The sequence below is a fragment of the Carcharhinus amblyrhynchos genome, chromosome 3, assembly GCF_965287045.1.
Source record: "Carcharhinus amblyrhynchos chromosome 3, sCarAmb.v2.hapA, whole genome shotgun sequence".
Lineage (NCBI taxonomy): Eukaryota > Metazoa > Chordata > Chondrichthyes > Carcharhiniformes > Carcharhinidae > Carcharhinus > Carcharhinus amblyrhynchos.
The window spans coordinates 113,607,302-113,623,590 of record NC_137326.1 but is presented as its reverse complement, the minus strand read 5'-3'; the positions used below and the strand labels follow the sequence as shown (position 1 = coordinate 113,623,590).

Below are 16,289 nucleotides of genomic sequence, written 5' to 3'. Positions count from 1 at the left end.
GAGAGCCGGTGGATGTGGTCTTTCTGGATTTTCAGAAGGCGTTTGACAAGGTACCTCACAAGAGGTTATTGCAGAAGGTCAGGGGACATGGAGTTGGGGGTAGGGTGTTAGCGTGGATAGAGGATTGGTTGTCAAATAGGAGGCAGAGAGTGGGGGTCAATGGGTGCTATTCGGATTGGCGGTTGGTGACTAGTGGGGTGCCCCAGGGGTCGGTGCTGGGGCCTCAGCTATTTACCATTTATATAGATGATCTGGAGGAGGGAACCAAGTGCAGGGTGTCGAAATTTGCTGATGACACCAAGATTGGGGGAAAGGCAAATTGTGCGGAGGGTGTGGAGAGTCTGCAGAAGGATCTAGATAGGCTGGGCGAATGGGCCAGGAAATGGCAAATGGAATTTAATGTTGGCAAGTGTGAGGTGGTCCACTTTGGTAGGAAGAATGGTAGGAAGGACTATTACTTACGTGGCGAAAAACTGCAGCAGGCGACGGTGCAGAGGGACCTCGGGGTCCTTGTGCATGAGTCGCAAAAACCCAGCTTGCAGGTGCAGCAGGTGGTCAGGAAGGCGAATGGGATGCTGGCCTTCATAGCGAGGGGGATTGAATATAAAAGTAGGGAGGTCTTGCTGCAGCTGTATAGGGCATTGGTGAGGCCGCAGCTGGAGTACTGTGTGCAGTTTTGGGCGCCGCACCTGCGCAAGGATATTTTAGCCCTGGAGGGAGTGCAGAGGAGGTTTACTAGGCTGATACCGGAGTTGAGGGGATTGAGCTATGAGGAGAGGCTGAATAAACTGGGCTTGTACTCGTTAGAGTTTAGAAGAATGAGGGGAGATCTCATTGAGACGTATAAGATGATGAATGGGATGGATAGGATAGAGGTGGAGAGACTCTTCCCGCTCAAAAAAGACAGTAGGACTAGGGGGCACAGCCTCAAGATAAAGGGGAGGCGGTTTAGAACGGAGTTGAGGAGGAACTTCTTCACTCAAAGGGTGGTGAATCTCTGGAATTCTCTGCCCGTTGAAGTGGTGGAGGCTGCCTCGCTAAATATTTTTAAGAAGCGGGTTGATGGGTTCTTGATAAGAGAGGGGATTAAGGGTTATGGGGAGAGGGCGGGAAAGTGGAACTGAGCCATGACAGATCAGCCATGATCTTATTGAATGGCGGGGCAGGCTCGAAGGGCTAGATGGCCTACTCCTGCTCCTATTTCTTATGTTCTTATGACCACCTGCTGCACCTGCAGGCTGGGATTTTGCGACTCATGCACAAGGACCCCGAGGTCCCTCTGCACCGTCGCCTGCTGCAGTTTTTCGCCACGTAAGTAATAGTCCTTCCTACGATTATTCCTACCAAAATGGACCACCTCGCACTTGCCAACATTAAATTTCATTTGCCAGTTCCTGGCCCATTCACCCAGCCTATCTAGATCCTTCTGCAGACTCTCCACACCCTCCGCGCAATTTGCCGTTCCACCAATCTTGGTGTCATCAGCAAATTTCGACACCATACACTCGGTTCCCTCCTCCAGATCATCTATATAAATGGTAAATAGCTGAGGCCCCAATAATGAAGTGTTTATTATTTATAAATAAATAATATTTATTTATTTTTAGTGCAAATTTTGACACACTATACTTGGTCCCCAACTCCAAATAATTATCGTAAATCATAAACAATTGTGTTCCCAACACTGTCACACCACTAGTCACTGATTGCCAACAAGAAAAACACCCATTTATCCCTACTCTTTGCTTTCTGTTAGTCGATCAATCCTCTATCCATGCTAATACATTACCTGTAACACCCATTTTAGTGTTTTAGTGAGGAGCTGAAGGAAATCAACATATGTACAGAAATGTTTTTGGGTAAATTGAGGGGATTGAAGATGGATAAATCTCCACTCGATAATCTTCATCCCAGAACTGGAACTGGAAATAGTAGATCCATTGATGATTATTTTCCAAAATTCTTTGGACTCTGGAATAGTTCCTACAGATTGGAGTGTAGCTAGTATAAACCCACTACTCAAAAAGGAAGGTAGAGAGAAAACTGGAAACTATAGACCAGTAAGCCTAACGTTGGTACTGGGGAAGTTGCAAGAATCTATTCTCAATTATTTCATAACTCGGCATTTGGAAGGCAGTAGTATAATCAGATAAAGTCAGCATGGATTTACAAAAGGAAATCATGCTCGACAAATTTATTGGAATTCTCTGAGAATGTAATTAGTAGAGTTGACTGAGGAGAACCAGTGGATGTGGTTTATTTAGACTTTTGGAAAGCTTTCAACAAGGTTTCACAAAACAGATTACTATGTAAAGTTAAAGCACATGGGATCGCAGGTAATGTCGTGAGATGGATAAAAAGCTGATGAGCAGATAGGGAGCAAAGAGTCGGCATAAATGGGTCTTTTTCTGATTGGCAGTCAGTGACTAGTAGGGTTCCGCAGAGATCTGTGCTAGGACCCCAAATGTTCACATTATATATTAATGATTTGGAAGCGGGAACTGAATGTATTATCTCTAAATTTGCAGATGATACAAAGTTGGATGGGAGGGTGAATTGTGAGGAGGGTGCAGAGATCCTTCAGCGTGATTTGGATAGGCCGAATGTGTGGGCATATGCATGGCAGATGCAGTATAACATGGATAAAATGTGAGGTTATCCACTTTGGTAGCAATAATAGGAAGACAGATTATTACTTGAATAGGTGTGAATTGAGAGAAGTGGATACTCAGTGAGACCTTGGAGTCCTCATGCATCAGGCATTGAAAGTAAGCACGCAGGTACAACGGGCAGTAAAGAAGGCAAATGGTAAGTTGGTCTTTATAGCGAGAGGATTTGAGTAGAGGAATAGGGATGTTTTACTGCAATTGTATAGGTATTGGTGAGGACACACCTGGGGCCCGATTTTACCAATGGGCATGAAAATATGGTGAAATCAGGCATGAGGCCATTAACGCAATCTGCAGATGGCAGATGGCCACTTTACCAAGGCCCGAAAATGACTACAATCTGATTTGTGCCCGAAACAGGTGCAACGGTGATTTAAATGCACTTGCATGTATTTAAATTGAATTTATAGGCCACCGCCCAACTTTACCAGCAGTTCCCCATTTACCATTATGTTCGTGCATCCAAATTCAGCACGAAACAGACATGCTCAGCAAAGGTCTGTTTCAGATGCTCCAGCTTCTGAAGAGGTAAGTTCAGAGCTTCCAGCGGCTCTCTGACTCAGATCTATGGTTGTCTGGCGATGGTGGGGGAGAGGGCTGAGGGAGGCCAGATTGTTGTCTGGTGGGGGTGGGGTGGGGGGAGGGCAGAGGGAGGCCAGATCGCTCTCTGACTGGTTGAAGGGGGGGAGTGGGGGGGACATAGGGAGGGGCTGCTGCCACTCTGCAGGCAATCAGTGGAGCGAGAGGGGGGGGCAGAGGGATAGTTTGGATAGTTTGGATCAGTCTGGATAGTTGGGAGGGGGTGGTGGGTGGATAAAGGGGATAGTTATATTGTAGGGGTGGGGCGATATCCGTGGGGAACATCGCTCTTGATTTTCACTCCCAGGCTGCTTTATCTGCTTTTTGCAGCCCGGGACAATGTGACAAGGGCACATTTTTCAATTTTTTTTCTCACTGCGCATGCACAGTTCAAAGCTCTGATCATTTTGGGCATGATAAGCCCCGCCCACAGCGCAATTCAGACTTGCAATTTTTTTTTCAAGCTAAGTGCTTTTGGGGGCACCTGGGAACAGATTTCTAAGTCAGATCTGAATTGTGCCCAGATTCAGCACTTAGAATGAAAATGGTAAAATTGGGTCCCTGGAGTATTGTGTGCCGTTTTGGTGTCCTTATCTGAGGAAGGATGTTCTTACTATGGATGGAATACAGCAAAGGTTTACCAAGCTGATTCCTGTGTTGGCAGAACTGTGAGGGGAGACTAAGTCGATTAGGATTATAGTCACTGGAATTTAGAAGAGTGAGAGGAGATCTCATAGCAACTTATAAAATTCTGTCAGGGTTAGACAGGGTAGATTCAGAAAGAATGTTCTCATGGTGGGGAAGTCCAGAACTGGGAGTCATACTTTGAGGATAAGGGATAAACCGTTTAGAACTGAGGTCAGGAAAAATTTCTTTCCCCAGAGGGTTATGAATGCGTAGAATTCACTACCACAGAATGCAGTTGAAGCCAAAATGTTGTCTGATTTCAAGAAGAAATTAGATAGAGCTCTTGGGGCTAAAGGGATGTGGGAATGAGGGGGGATCAGGATATTGAATTTGATGATCAGCCATGATCAAAATGAATGGTGGAGCAGGCTGAAAGGACCAAATGGCCTACTCTTGCTTCTAATTTCTATGTGTCTACTGCTCCAGCTGGTATATTTGAAGTCAGGATTTCAATTTTGCAAAGTTGTAGCTATAAATGCATATCCCATAGTTATTTGATGTTATAGTATTCATGAAAATGGCCTTTATGCGATACATTATTTAGGCCTCTAGGTAGCCAACAAAGATTTAGTGAAAAAATACTGGTGATGACGAACCATGAATATGCAAGATACTCCCTCACATAGAAACAAAACTGAAAATATCTGCTATCTTGTAAGTAATACTTAACATTTCCCCTCTAATGGGGTCAACTGTTTCTAGTTCTGCTTTTTGTCATGGTTTATTGGGAAGATCCCATACACACTGGAACAGTACTGTTAAAAACTTCTCAGGACGTAGGTGTCACTGACAAGATTGCAAAGGTGCTGGTGAGCCTCCCTTTGGTAACACTGACAACTAATTTTTAATTTTTGTAATGGTTTCATACAACTAATTAGTATGCAAGGCCACTTAAGAAACCAGGTTAACCACCATCATTAACATCCAAGGCATTACTATTGACCAAAATCAGCATGATGGCACAGTAGTTAGAGACCGGGGTTCACTCCTGACCTTGGCAGGGTAAAACACTGAAAGAATTATTCAAGTTAAATTTGACAAAATGAGGAGTTTGTACATTCTCCTCGTGTCTGCATGGGTTTTTCATTAGGAAACTTGTAGATGATACACAGTGCAGCCACAGTGTGTCAATGATAGAGAACGTGAATGTTTAAGATGGTGGATGATGTCCAATCTGTAAGCTGCTTTGTCCTAAGTGTTGACAGGTTTCTTAATTGTTGGGTCTCTATCCCATTCAATCTCACTCCTGACTTCAGTCTTGTAGATGATAGACAGGTTTTGGGGACACAGGAGGTGAGTTACTCACTACAGAATTCTCAGCATCTGACCTGCTCTTGTAGCCACAGTCTTCTTATGGCCAATCCAGTAAGGTTTTTAGAATAGAATCCTGACAGTGAAGGAGGAGGCCATTCAGCCCATCAGGTCTGCACCAACTCTCTGGCAAAGTGTCTTACCCAGGCCCTCTCCCCCACCCTATCTCCCTAATCTTGCACATGCCGAAAAAGCAACTTGCCCAGGCCCTCCCCTCAACCATATTCCTGTAAACCCACACATTTACAATGGCTAATCCACCTAATCTGCATATCTTTGAACACTAAGGGGCAAATTAACACGTCTAATCCACCTAACCTGCACATCTTTGGAATGTGGGAGGAAACCAGAGTAACCTGAGGAAACGCACATAGACAAAACGAGAAAGTACAAACTCCACATAGACAGTCACCCAAGGCCGCAATTGAATCTAGGCCCTGGCGCCGTGAAGCAGCAGTGCTACCATTGTCACTGTGCCGCCCATTTAAATTTAATTAAAATTTAAATATAAATTTTAATGTAAAATATTTGTTATCTATTTTGGCCAAATCACTTAATAATCTAATTGAAAATATCATTACTAAGAATTGAAGACATTTTTTGAAAAAACAAATAAAGTCAAAATCTGCAGGGTAAAACATTGAAAAAGAGCTATTCAAGTTAAATTTGACAAAATGAGTGATGATGAACAAGCAGAGATGAATTACCTGGAGTTTCTTAAGCTGTGCATTCAGTAGGTTCAATGTGCTTCTCTTCTCTTCCAGGTTTTTTGTGAGTTCTGCTGCTTTTTCCCCCAGCGACTCATTTTCATTACTGGTCATATTTCCTTCTAACTTGGCCAATCTTCGCTCTAGCTGCTGTATTTGAAAATCCTTGGAAATGAAAGGATATCTTACCATCAAGGTTCAATGTATTTGGTTTAAAAACGTACAACATTACAAAGCAAGTCCCAGCCTAAGTCAATATAAATGTTACAGTTTTGTTTCAGTTGTCTCCAAAACTAGGCTGAACAGAGGAGCCAAGCTGCATTGAAGCCCAATGACGAGCCCAGGCTCAAATTGTTAGCTCTTGTTCTCTCTCTACAGACGCTGTCAGAGCTACTGAGGTTTTCTAGCACTTGATGGGAGAGTATTCCATCACAATCTTAACTTGTGTCTTGCAGATGATGGACCAGCTTTAGGCAGTCAGGGGATGAGTTACTCACCGCAGGATTCCTAGCCTCTGACCTGCTCTTGGAGCGACAGTATCTATATGGCTAGTCCGGTTGAATTTCTGGTCAATGGTATCCACCAGCTTGCTTGAGGAGTTAGCAACGCTAATACCATTGAAAGTCAAGGGTCGATGGTTAGATTTTCTCTTCTTGAAAATGGCCATTGCCTGGTTAATATAAGGGTAACTGCACATCAAGGATCAATGTGGCACTGGAAAACACTACTGCCTACAGTTTGATGTAATAGGACAGATGACCTAAGACTAGGGTCAGGTGTTGACTGGTCAGAGATCTATATAGAAGCAAGCATGGAGTTACTCATGGCTTGGGCTATACCCTGTAAATATGTATATAGCAATGCCTTACCAAGAAACTCTTAAGGGCAGATTCTCCAGGGCCAGCAGCTGCAAGTAGGATTCCTGATGGCCCGCTGAATTGGGCGTGACGACCATAATGGGATACTCACTGGGCGTCAAACCCATCGCGAGTCTCCTGGCCTGCAGCACCTGCCCTGATCAGGTTCTCGTCTGATGAACACTTATGAATAGTAATTTTAATCTAATAACCAGGTTTGAGGATGGATGCTCTGTCTTTCCAGGATGCTTATGATCTCCCCCTGCCCCACTGGGAAGTTCATCTGGCACCAAATAGTATAGGTCATAACAAGCCTGGACCTGGTGCCTTGGACTTGGGCGGAGGAGGAGGAGGAGGTAAATACTGTGTCCATGTGCCCCTCTGTTGGTTTCACTTGGTCCAATTGTTTATACGCTTACCTCCTGCTCTACTGAGTTTTACAAGACTGTTTGACTGACCAAATCACATCATAGAGAGGGTTAGATGGAGTTGTTTATAAAAGCTTGGTTCATTTAGCTGCTAGCAGCTTTTTGACTGACAACTCTAAGGGAGATCAAAGCCTCCATTGTTGATACAATCATTTCATGACTCATTAGCCCTTAAGTACTTCCTCTTTTCACTACACCTGTTCAGTCTGGCCCTATTTCTTTCTAGCCTCTGGCCACGCTGGAAAGCTTTAATGTTTTGTTTACTTTTAATTTCACGCCCTTTAACTAGACACCTGATTGACAAGTCCAGGCTATTTCACAGCAAGCAGTAGCTTTGTTTTTGTTTCCCTTCACAGGTGATTAAATCTGAAGTGCTTCCTCTTTTCTAATCACAATTGTCTTTTTGATTTCAAGTCTCTACTATTGTGAGCAGCTACTGGTTCTAACTGCAGTTTTTTTTAAAACTTGCTGTTCTTTGTTCTGAAAACGTTGGCTGATTTTCTTCATTGTTGGTCTTCTTTAACCTCTCATGCTGGAATGATATGCCTGCACTGGAGGTAGCTTCCAGCCACAGAAGAGAGTGGCACCATTCCTCCAACTACCCTGGCAATGCCCTCTGCCATCCTGGCACTGACACACTACAATGTCAGGTGTCACTGCCAGGGTAGCAGGGTTCATTGCCAAGGACCAGGGCCTTAGGGGATGGGGCCTTTGGTGACCCCATATGAGGGTAGAGGTGGGGATAAGGCCTCTGGCAAGGGGAGATTGGGGGTGAGGCCTCTGATTGGGCATGGGGGAGGAGGCTACTAAATCCATGGTTTCAGTTGTGGTTTGCAGGAGATATAAACTATTACATATCAAGCACTATTATTATGTATCTTATTGTATTAAATTAATTCTAGGATTCCGGTGATTCATGTTCTCTTGCTAGTTATTTTTTGCCTGTCATCTACTTGCTAAGCCCTGATGCACTTATTTTCTTTTTGAATACTAATACAAGTTTCATTTGTAGATCTTTCCAACTATTGTGGAAGTATTTTTCATAAAATTCCAAATGAATTTTTGTTTTTATTCCAATTCAATCAAATCAAGTCCAATTCAGAGTCTCAACAAGTTGAGATATTCCCGATCCAAGCTGACAATACAGGGCTCTCACCTCCTATCTTGGGCTTGATCTACATGATCCAAGCTGATTGGAGTTAGGCATAGCTCCTCCTCCAACGCTTGATCTCATTTGCATCTTAGCCAAAAGGCTGAGGTGCCGCTTTAAAAAATTGCTTCAAATGAAGCTGAAACGTAACCTAATGACTTCAACCAAGCACAGCATGTCAATATTACAATTGATCTTAGCCAAAAGGCCGAGAAGCCAAATGAATTAAATAGGACTATTTGCCTAAGCTTCTAATGTTTGTGACAAATACACTTACTAACTGTTACACGGAAACAGTTGTAATATAACAACGATGGTAATATTTGTCATCGGCAAAGTGATACAGCAAAGCAACATAGATGCAATATTCCTGTTTTTACCTGACTGTAAATGACTTCCTGCTGCTTGATACTTTCATGGTCAAGTTTGTCAATTCGACTGTTGAGGTTGCGAAGAGTTGTTTTATTTCCTGATATTTGGTTTGCAACTGTCCTCACTGTACTATTCAAGGAGTTTAACTCCTCACTCTTCTTAAATTTCTGGTCTTTCAGGTACTTCATTTGATCCGCAAGATCCTATTAATCAAAAAATAAACAATTAATTTGAAAGAATAGAGATTCTCTATTGACACTTTCAGAATTAGTACTACCCAAATATAAACAGTCTCAAATACTATGCTGGATTTCACACCACTAATCAGATTAAACGCAGTTGAATCTTAATGCCCTTTGATGTGACCAATTGAGTTACTCGGTTGCAATTGTGAGAATGTAAGAATACAGCCCATCACCACATCACAGTAATTAACAATGGGTGACATTTGTGACTTTGCCACACTGAGAATAAGTAATATTGCTTGCCAGTCTAACCTTACTATGAATTTCATCTAATTTTCTTCTCACTCTTTAGGACTGGGATAGATCCCTTTGTTATTCAACTCATTCTAAAGCTAATTTCTGTATATAAATCTCCATTCTCCAGAGCTGTGATTCTGTCTTTGATTTTACTCCTCCTTCCTTAGCCTCCTTTCCCATTCCCTCCTGAAAGTATTACACCCAGGAATATTTAATCCTCAGTTGTGCCATATATCAGTTTTCTGTTGTTTTGCACCTTAGGCAATGCTGGCAAAGCTGGCTGTTTAGTGCCCATTGCTCATTGTCTTGAGGAGACAATCTTCTTGTGATCATCCCCTTGTGTCACTGCAATCCTTAGTAGGGAATTCAAAGTTTTGACTCAACCACAACAAGGAAGCGGTGGTATATTTCCAAATCAAGATGGTATGTAACTTGAATGTAATTTGTGTTGGGACTCCCATGACATTCCTGCCTTTGTCCTCCTTGGTGGTAGAGATTACCACCAAGGAAGGAGGGTGCGATCAAATTAATCACTTTGCACTACATAATGTAAATAATTCATACTGCAGTCACTGTGTGCCATTGGCTACAGTAATGGACATTAAAGCTTGTGGCCAAGGACTGATAAGTGAACGTCCTTTGATTTTTTTAAAATTTGATTTATTATTGTCACATGTATTAACATATAGTGAAAAGTATTGTTTCTGTCTTGAATGTTATTGAGTTTCCCAAGTGTTGTTGCAGATGCAACTATCCAGGTAAGAAGTGAATATTCTATCACATTTTAACCTTGTGTTTGGTGGAGCAGCTTTAAGAGATCTGACACTCACTGTGGAGCATTCAACCTCTGTCTTGATATCCGTAGTAATGATGTGACTACTCAAATTAAATTTCCTAACAAAGTGACTCTCCACGATATTCATGGTAGGGAAGAGTGATAATAAAACAGGGGAAAGCAGCTCAGCCTTTTCTTGTTGGAGATGGTCATTGTTCAGCACTTAAGTGGCATAAATAATATCGGTCACTTGTAATCTATACCTACAAGTATTTCAAATCCTCCTGTGAGAGCCAAGCTTCCTCAATGACTCAAATCTTTCAAGATGTGGCAATCACCGTCTCATTACCATTCTATTCCTGCACCCAACTCTCTCCCTTAGGCAAACATGTTTTTTACAGTCAACATGCAGGTACAGCAAGCAATTAGGCAAACAAATGGATGTTAGCTTTAATTACAATAGGATTGGTTGGGGCAGTTCATGGATCCTCCCTATTATATTGTCTCAATAGTTTCTCCAGCTCCTATCAAGATCAGAAAGTAATATGATTTCTTTTGGTTTTTGCTGAATTTTGTTAGTTATTTTATTAGTTCAATGTGATTGTTGATAGCTTTGTACAAGATATACCATTGGAGTTCGATAACCACTCCCAAAGTTATGATTTAAAAAGATAGCTACACAAGAAATATATTTAAAAATAAAATATAATATCATTTGTTAAAAAGCCTAAACTATAAAATTATGATTTTACCACAAAATTACTGAGAATTTTCTCACCTTTACAAAGTTCTCTTCATTTTTCAGCATCTTCTCCATCCTAGCCACTTGTTCCTCAGAACTCAACATTGTTTCAATCGCAGCTTTGAGTTTTTCCTCAAGGGCTTTGTTTTGCTGTTTGGCATTCATTAAACTGCAAGTTATATCAAACAATTGTGATATGCGACCTATATAATCAAATTCTAGCACTTATCTAATATTGTCTTGTTAAAAACAGTCACTGGGTACGACAGGCAATAAAATTACCGAGTTCAAGTCTAACTTTACTTGAGAAATTAAACCATAATCTCCTTAAACTGTTCTTTCCTTATTTCAGATTTAGATTTACTATATGTGTTGGCACACGTGAAGCAACTTTGCACATTTTATATATCCTAAGTTTTATAATAATTAATGAAAACATGCTGCTTGTTTTTTTTACAACTTTTAATTTATTTGTTCAAACTTTAGTAAATCTTGCTAGAAGTTTATAACTCAAGCCAGGGCCTGAGAGCATTGTTTACTTTTCATCTTCCAAAGTCAAGCAAATTACATAGCAACATGTGGCCTTATGGGGAGAGGGCGGGAATGTGGAACTGAGCCACGACAGATCAGCCATGATCTTATTGAATGGCGGGGCAGGCTCGAAGGGCTGGATCGCCTACTCCTGCTCCTATTTCTTATGTTCTTATGTTCTATCCAAGAAGCCAAAATGCATTTATGAAGGTGCTCTTTTTGACTCCAGGGTTAGCTATGGGTACCTGGATCTTGAGAAGGTTTCCAGTTTGTAGGCAATAAAAACCTGGTAACAGGATGACTTCTGTTTCTGACTTCAAGATAAATACTCACTGTAAAAACCAAGAATGTAACAGAGTACATCAGGATGTCATGGCGGTCAGTGTTCAGGGAAAACTTGTTGATTGCATCCTAATGAATCAACACCTCAGTAATTAAGTACAGTGAAGAGATCATGACAGAATAGTTCATTAATACTGGCAGAACACTTGCCGCACTGGAGGATACACCAAAGACCAAACAACTGTATTTGAATAGCTCTTTAAATCTTCCTTTAGCAAGAGTTGCCCAACTCATATCCAGTTTTGAAAATATCTTGCCTCTCACAAGACTTGAAAACAAATCCTCCACACAAGAAATGGATAATCTAATTTGAAAATCTGGTTAATGGTGAGCTTATAATCAGCAAAATATAGGCACCATCATTTTTAAGGACAAGAAAACTTGGAGCTGCCCAATGAGAAAACTGAATAGGCTCAATGATTTGAAGCCTTTGTAGCCATTAGAACTCATCAACTTTCCTTCTCATGGCATAGGCCCTCTTTGGGGCTTGAAAAAGGAGTAGCCTGAGGATCTACGTACAACTTCATGGTAGTACCATGAAATGCACCCATTTTATCATTGAACACGTCCAGATTCTTCTTAATAACATTTTCAGTCACTTTTGTATGCTTGACCTTGCCCTAGTTCAATGGCATTTTGCTGAGCCAGCCATGCCCTATCAAACTTGGCTCCTTCCCTTTGACCACAAAGAGGCCTGCCCTTGTTTCTTGACTATTATATGCAATATGGACTTCCAATGCCGTGAATAACAGAATGGACTCTTTGGTTTATGTCTGAAGTTTGATTTCTGCAAGAGTAAGGGCTGGCACTCGGTTAGAGTCCCACGTCAACTTGTAGGCTTCCTCACTAAATTACAGATGTGGAGACTCCTGCTCCAGCTTGATCTGTTTACCATTGACTACAACTGTAGCAAAAATTGGCTCTGTTCACATCTCCCTGATACTGACCATATTGTTAGTATGCTACTCTGCCTACTCTGAGTTTTCCATGCAGTGCATAGCTGATTGAGGCTTCTTTCAACTTAAATTTTCTTGGTCAGTCTTTGCCTTTCCTCGGCATTTTTTCGCTAAATGCTCTTTCTTGCTGCATCAGTGACAAAGAGTGGCATTGTGTGGCTCTCCACACCTAAAACGCTCCACTGCTCGAAATTATTTTCTGGAAGCTTCTTTCTGTATCTGGTGCAGCATCCCTGCCTGAACACCACTATTAGCCTGCTGAATATGTCTATCATTGCTGACAGCCATTTCTACACCCTGAGAAATTTCCAGAGCCTTCTTAAAAGTAAATGTGGTTTCACCCAATAAACAATGCTAAATGCTATCCTTGAGCCTTCTTTGAGCATATCTTCTGAAATCAATGTTCAGAAAGCTGGTGTAATTCAGCTGCAAAGTTAGCTACAGATTAACCTGCTTTTTCAAAAATGTTCAAAGATTCAAATCTCATAGCCAATCACTGAGGGTTTCAGATTCTGTACCAGAACAAATAAATCTTCAAATGAAATCTCCCCCGTGGTAGGGCCAGGTTCCTTATCACCTTATAAGTCCTCGCCCCTCGCCTGCCCCGCCCACATAGGGGAATTAAACGCTGGTTTGCTGCATCTTCTACTGATTTTCTAAAAAGTGCTACAGCCGCTCCATTTATTCTGCCCAGTCCACACTTCGCTCATTAAACTCTCTGACTGCTCTGAACATAGCCATGGTGCTACTAACTTGAAATTCGCAGTGTAAACTAGCTACGTGCAACTTTATGTTGCCACGTTGAAGATCAAAATTTTTATTTTCTCTTCACTTGCTGTTTTCTCCTCAGTACCAAAAAAGATGTGGTAACTAAAGACCATAATAAATGTAGCTAAATGTGCTGCTTAAAAGGAACTTCTTTATATAAATAAGTAACAAAGTTTAACAATAACAGTAACTCAGCAGAACAGTAATAACTATATAGCACTCTCTTGCAGACTGAAAAACCCTCCAAAACCCGCATTTGCTCAGAACCCTCAACATATGCCAGTAAAACAATTACATATGAGAATAGGCTGACAAGAACATTCTGTGATTAAAATAACACTCTAATACCTGCCTTTCCACCAATGCTCACATTCATGAAATAATTAAAAACTAACTTGTATTTATAAAGCATTTTTGATATGGAAAGGCCAATAAATGCTGATCTAGCCAGCAACAACCACACCACATCAACAAATTAAATAAATAGAATTGTGGACATGAGAGTTTATGGAGGATGGGAAACATAAAGGAAAGCTTTAAGTAGTCACATGTGAATATGGTTGGCATATTGACCTGGAAGTCAATGTTTTGAACTGGGAAAAGTTAAAACTAGCTGACAGCAGAGATGCATGAGGTAGGAACTACTTTACACATTTTTTAAAAAGAGTTCTATATGTATATTCTGTACCTTAAGTTTCACACACACTTTTCTTGAACAATGAGAAAATATGTTAAACAATTGAGAGAGAAATCATCAACATGTTTAAGCACAAAAATAGATAGATCATGACACAATAAAACTCTTACTTGTGTGATTTGTCTGTATATTGTCGTTTCAGATTTGTTATTTGGCTTCTTAGAGTTTCCAGGTCAGTTGCAGTCCTATCCACTCTGTTTTTTAAGTTGTCAAGCTGTATATATATCATCGAACAAATTTTAGACAGGAATCAAATATCACAATAGATATTTTAAAAGAAGCTATCAAAGTTGTGCTACAAGGACGGACAGCAAGTTGTAAAAAAATGCTTCATATACACTTCAGAGCTGCTCCAGGAAGATGACCACAAATGTTGAAAAACTTAAATAAGAGCAGAAAATACTGGAAATGCTCACCAAGTCAGGCAATATCTGTAGTGCAGGAAGATGACAGTTCGTCAGAATGTTGAAGTTAGTTATGTTTTCTCTAAGTTACTGACATATGTGCTAAATATTTCCAGCATAGGGGCAGCACGGTGGCACAGTGGTTAGCACTGCTGACACACAATGCCAGGGACTTGGGTTCAGTTCCTGCCTCGGGTATGGAGTCCATACTGTGTATGGAGTCTGCATGTTTCTCCATTTGCCTGCGTGGGTTTCCTCTGGGTGCTCCGGTTTCCTCCCACAGTCCAAAGATGTGTGGGTTAGGTGGATTGGTCATGCTAAATTTTCCCCTAAGTGTCAGGGGATTTGCAGGGTAAATATGTGGGGTTACGGGAATAGGGCCCGGCTGGGATTGTGGTCACTGCATTAAATTGGACCATGTGAAATGCTGGAAATTAGAGTCACCTGGATGGGATTATCAATCTCAGAAAGGAAAAAATGAGTTTAGACACTGGAGGATAAAAGTCAATTGGATTGGTACACAAAGAAAAAGAACAGATCATGGGACAAAAGTGTGGGCACAACTTGTACAGAAACAATGTGACCAGCAGGTGGCAGATGAGTTTAAAGATTTTGGGCTGATCTTACTAAAAGAATTCTAAGTCCTGAACAAGCATGAAAACAGGAGAGTTTCAGATCCATCTGTTCAGTGAGGCCACAAGTCCAATCCTATGCAACCCTGTTCAAAAAACAGTGCTAACTCTGTTTTCTGCCAGTAGAGGGAAGGGGCAGGACCTAAGCTCACCAGAAAGCCAGAAGCTGACATTAGAGGATGCAATCGCGCATGCACAGATCTCCCTATTCTGTGCAACAGCCAATCACCTCCACCCTCCTGTGTATCGCCCACCTCCTTCTCAATCGCTGGCCTTCATGGCCGATCAACCCCCCCCTCCCCCGCCCCCGCACATGATCACTAGCCTCTATGGTCGATCAGCTCCCCTGCACACAATCACTGGCCTGTGCTGTTAATCAGCCCCCCCGCATGTGATCATTGGCCTCTGCGGCTGATTGGACCTCTCCATCACTGGCCTCCATAGCTGATCATCACCACCACTCCCCCATCCCACCGATCACTGGCCTCTGTAGCTGATTCTCCCCCCTGCGATCGCCAACCTCTGCAACTGATCACACCACCTCCCCACCTATCCTCTGGCCTGGTCAAATGCCCCTCCCCAGATGCCAAAAGGTCACTGCCCCTCCTGCTCTGTCCTCCAGTGGGGCCTCAGTGGCCTCCAGTCCTATAAGCGAGGCCATCATGACAGGCCTTTGTTGATAGGGACCATATGTGATCGTTGCTAGTAAGGACTTACCACCAAGGCCACTGAGGCAAATAAGCTTGGATGATTCTGTCGTGGGCTCATTAATTATTTCTTTCCACGTCACTATGTTTCTTTGCAGCCACCTTGCATCCTACTTGCAGCTTACTTTTATATAGTCAGCAAAACTTGATGCATTATACTTGGTCCACTCTTCTAAATCAGTGATATTGATTCTAAATAACTGAGGCCCCAGCTCAAGTTCCTTGTGACACTCCAGAAGTTACATCCTGCCATTCCAAAAATCATCTTTTATTCCTACCTCATTTCCATGCTGAATGTCTTCAGCAAATCCAAATATACCACATTCATTGATTTCTCATTACATACCCTGCTAGTGATACCCTCAAAAATGTTTTATTGGATTTGTCAAATATAATTTCACTTTCATGCCCATGTTACCATATCCTTCATTATAGATTCTCACATTTTCCTTATTACTGATGTCAGACTAATAACCTTAATTACTCTCTCCTG

General features: G+C 41.8%; 1 protein-coding gene across 1 annotated transcript in view; it reads right to left on the bottom strand.

The window, feature by feature from the left end:
• Positions 1-16,289, bottom strand: part of ccdc39 (coiled-coil domain 39 molecular ruler complex subunit) — an 81,567-nt gene that overhangs the window by 44,697 nt on the left and 20,581 nt on the right. Inside the window, exons 8-11 of the mRNA XM_080186168.1 lie at positions 14,164-14,267; positions 10,796-10,928; positions 8,769-8,963; positions 5,954-6,118 (exon numbers count right to left, since the gene is read on the bottom strand). Of these exons, the coding sequence (XP_080042294.1) occupies positions 5,954-6,118; positions 8,769-8,963; positions 10,796-10,928; positions 14,164-14,267 (597 nt within the window). The remainder of the gene's footprint in view (positions 1-5,953; positions 6,119-8,768; positions 8,964-10,795; positions 10,929-14,163; positions 14,268-16,289) is intronic.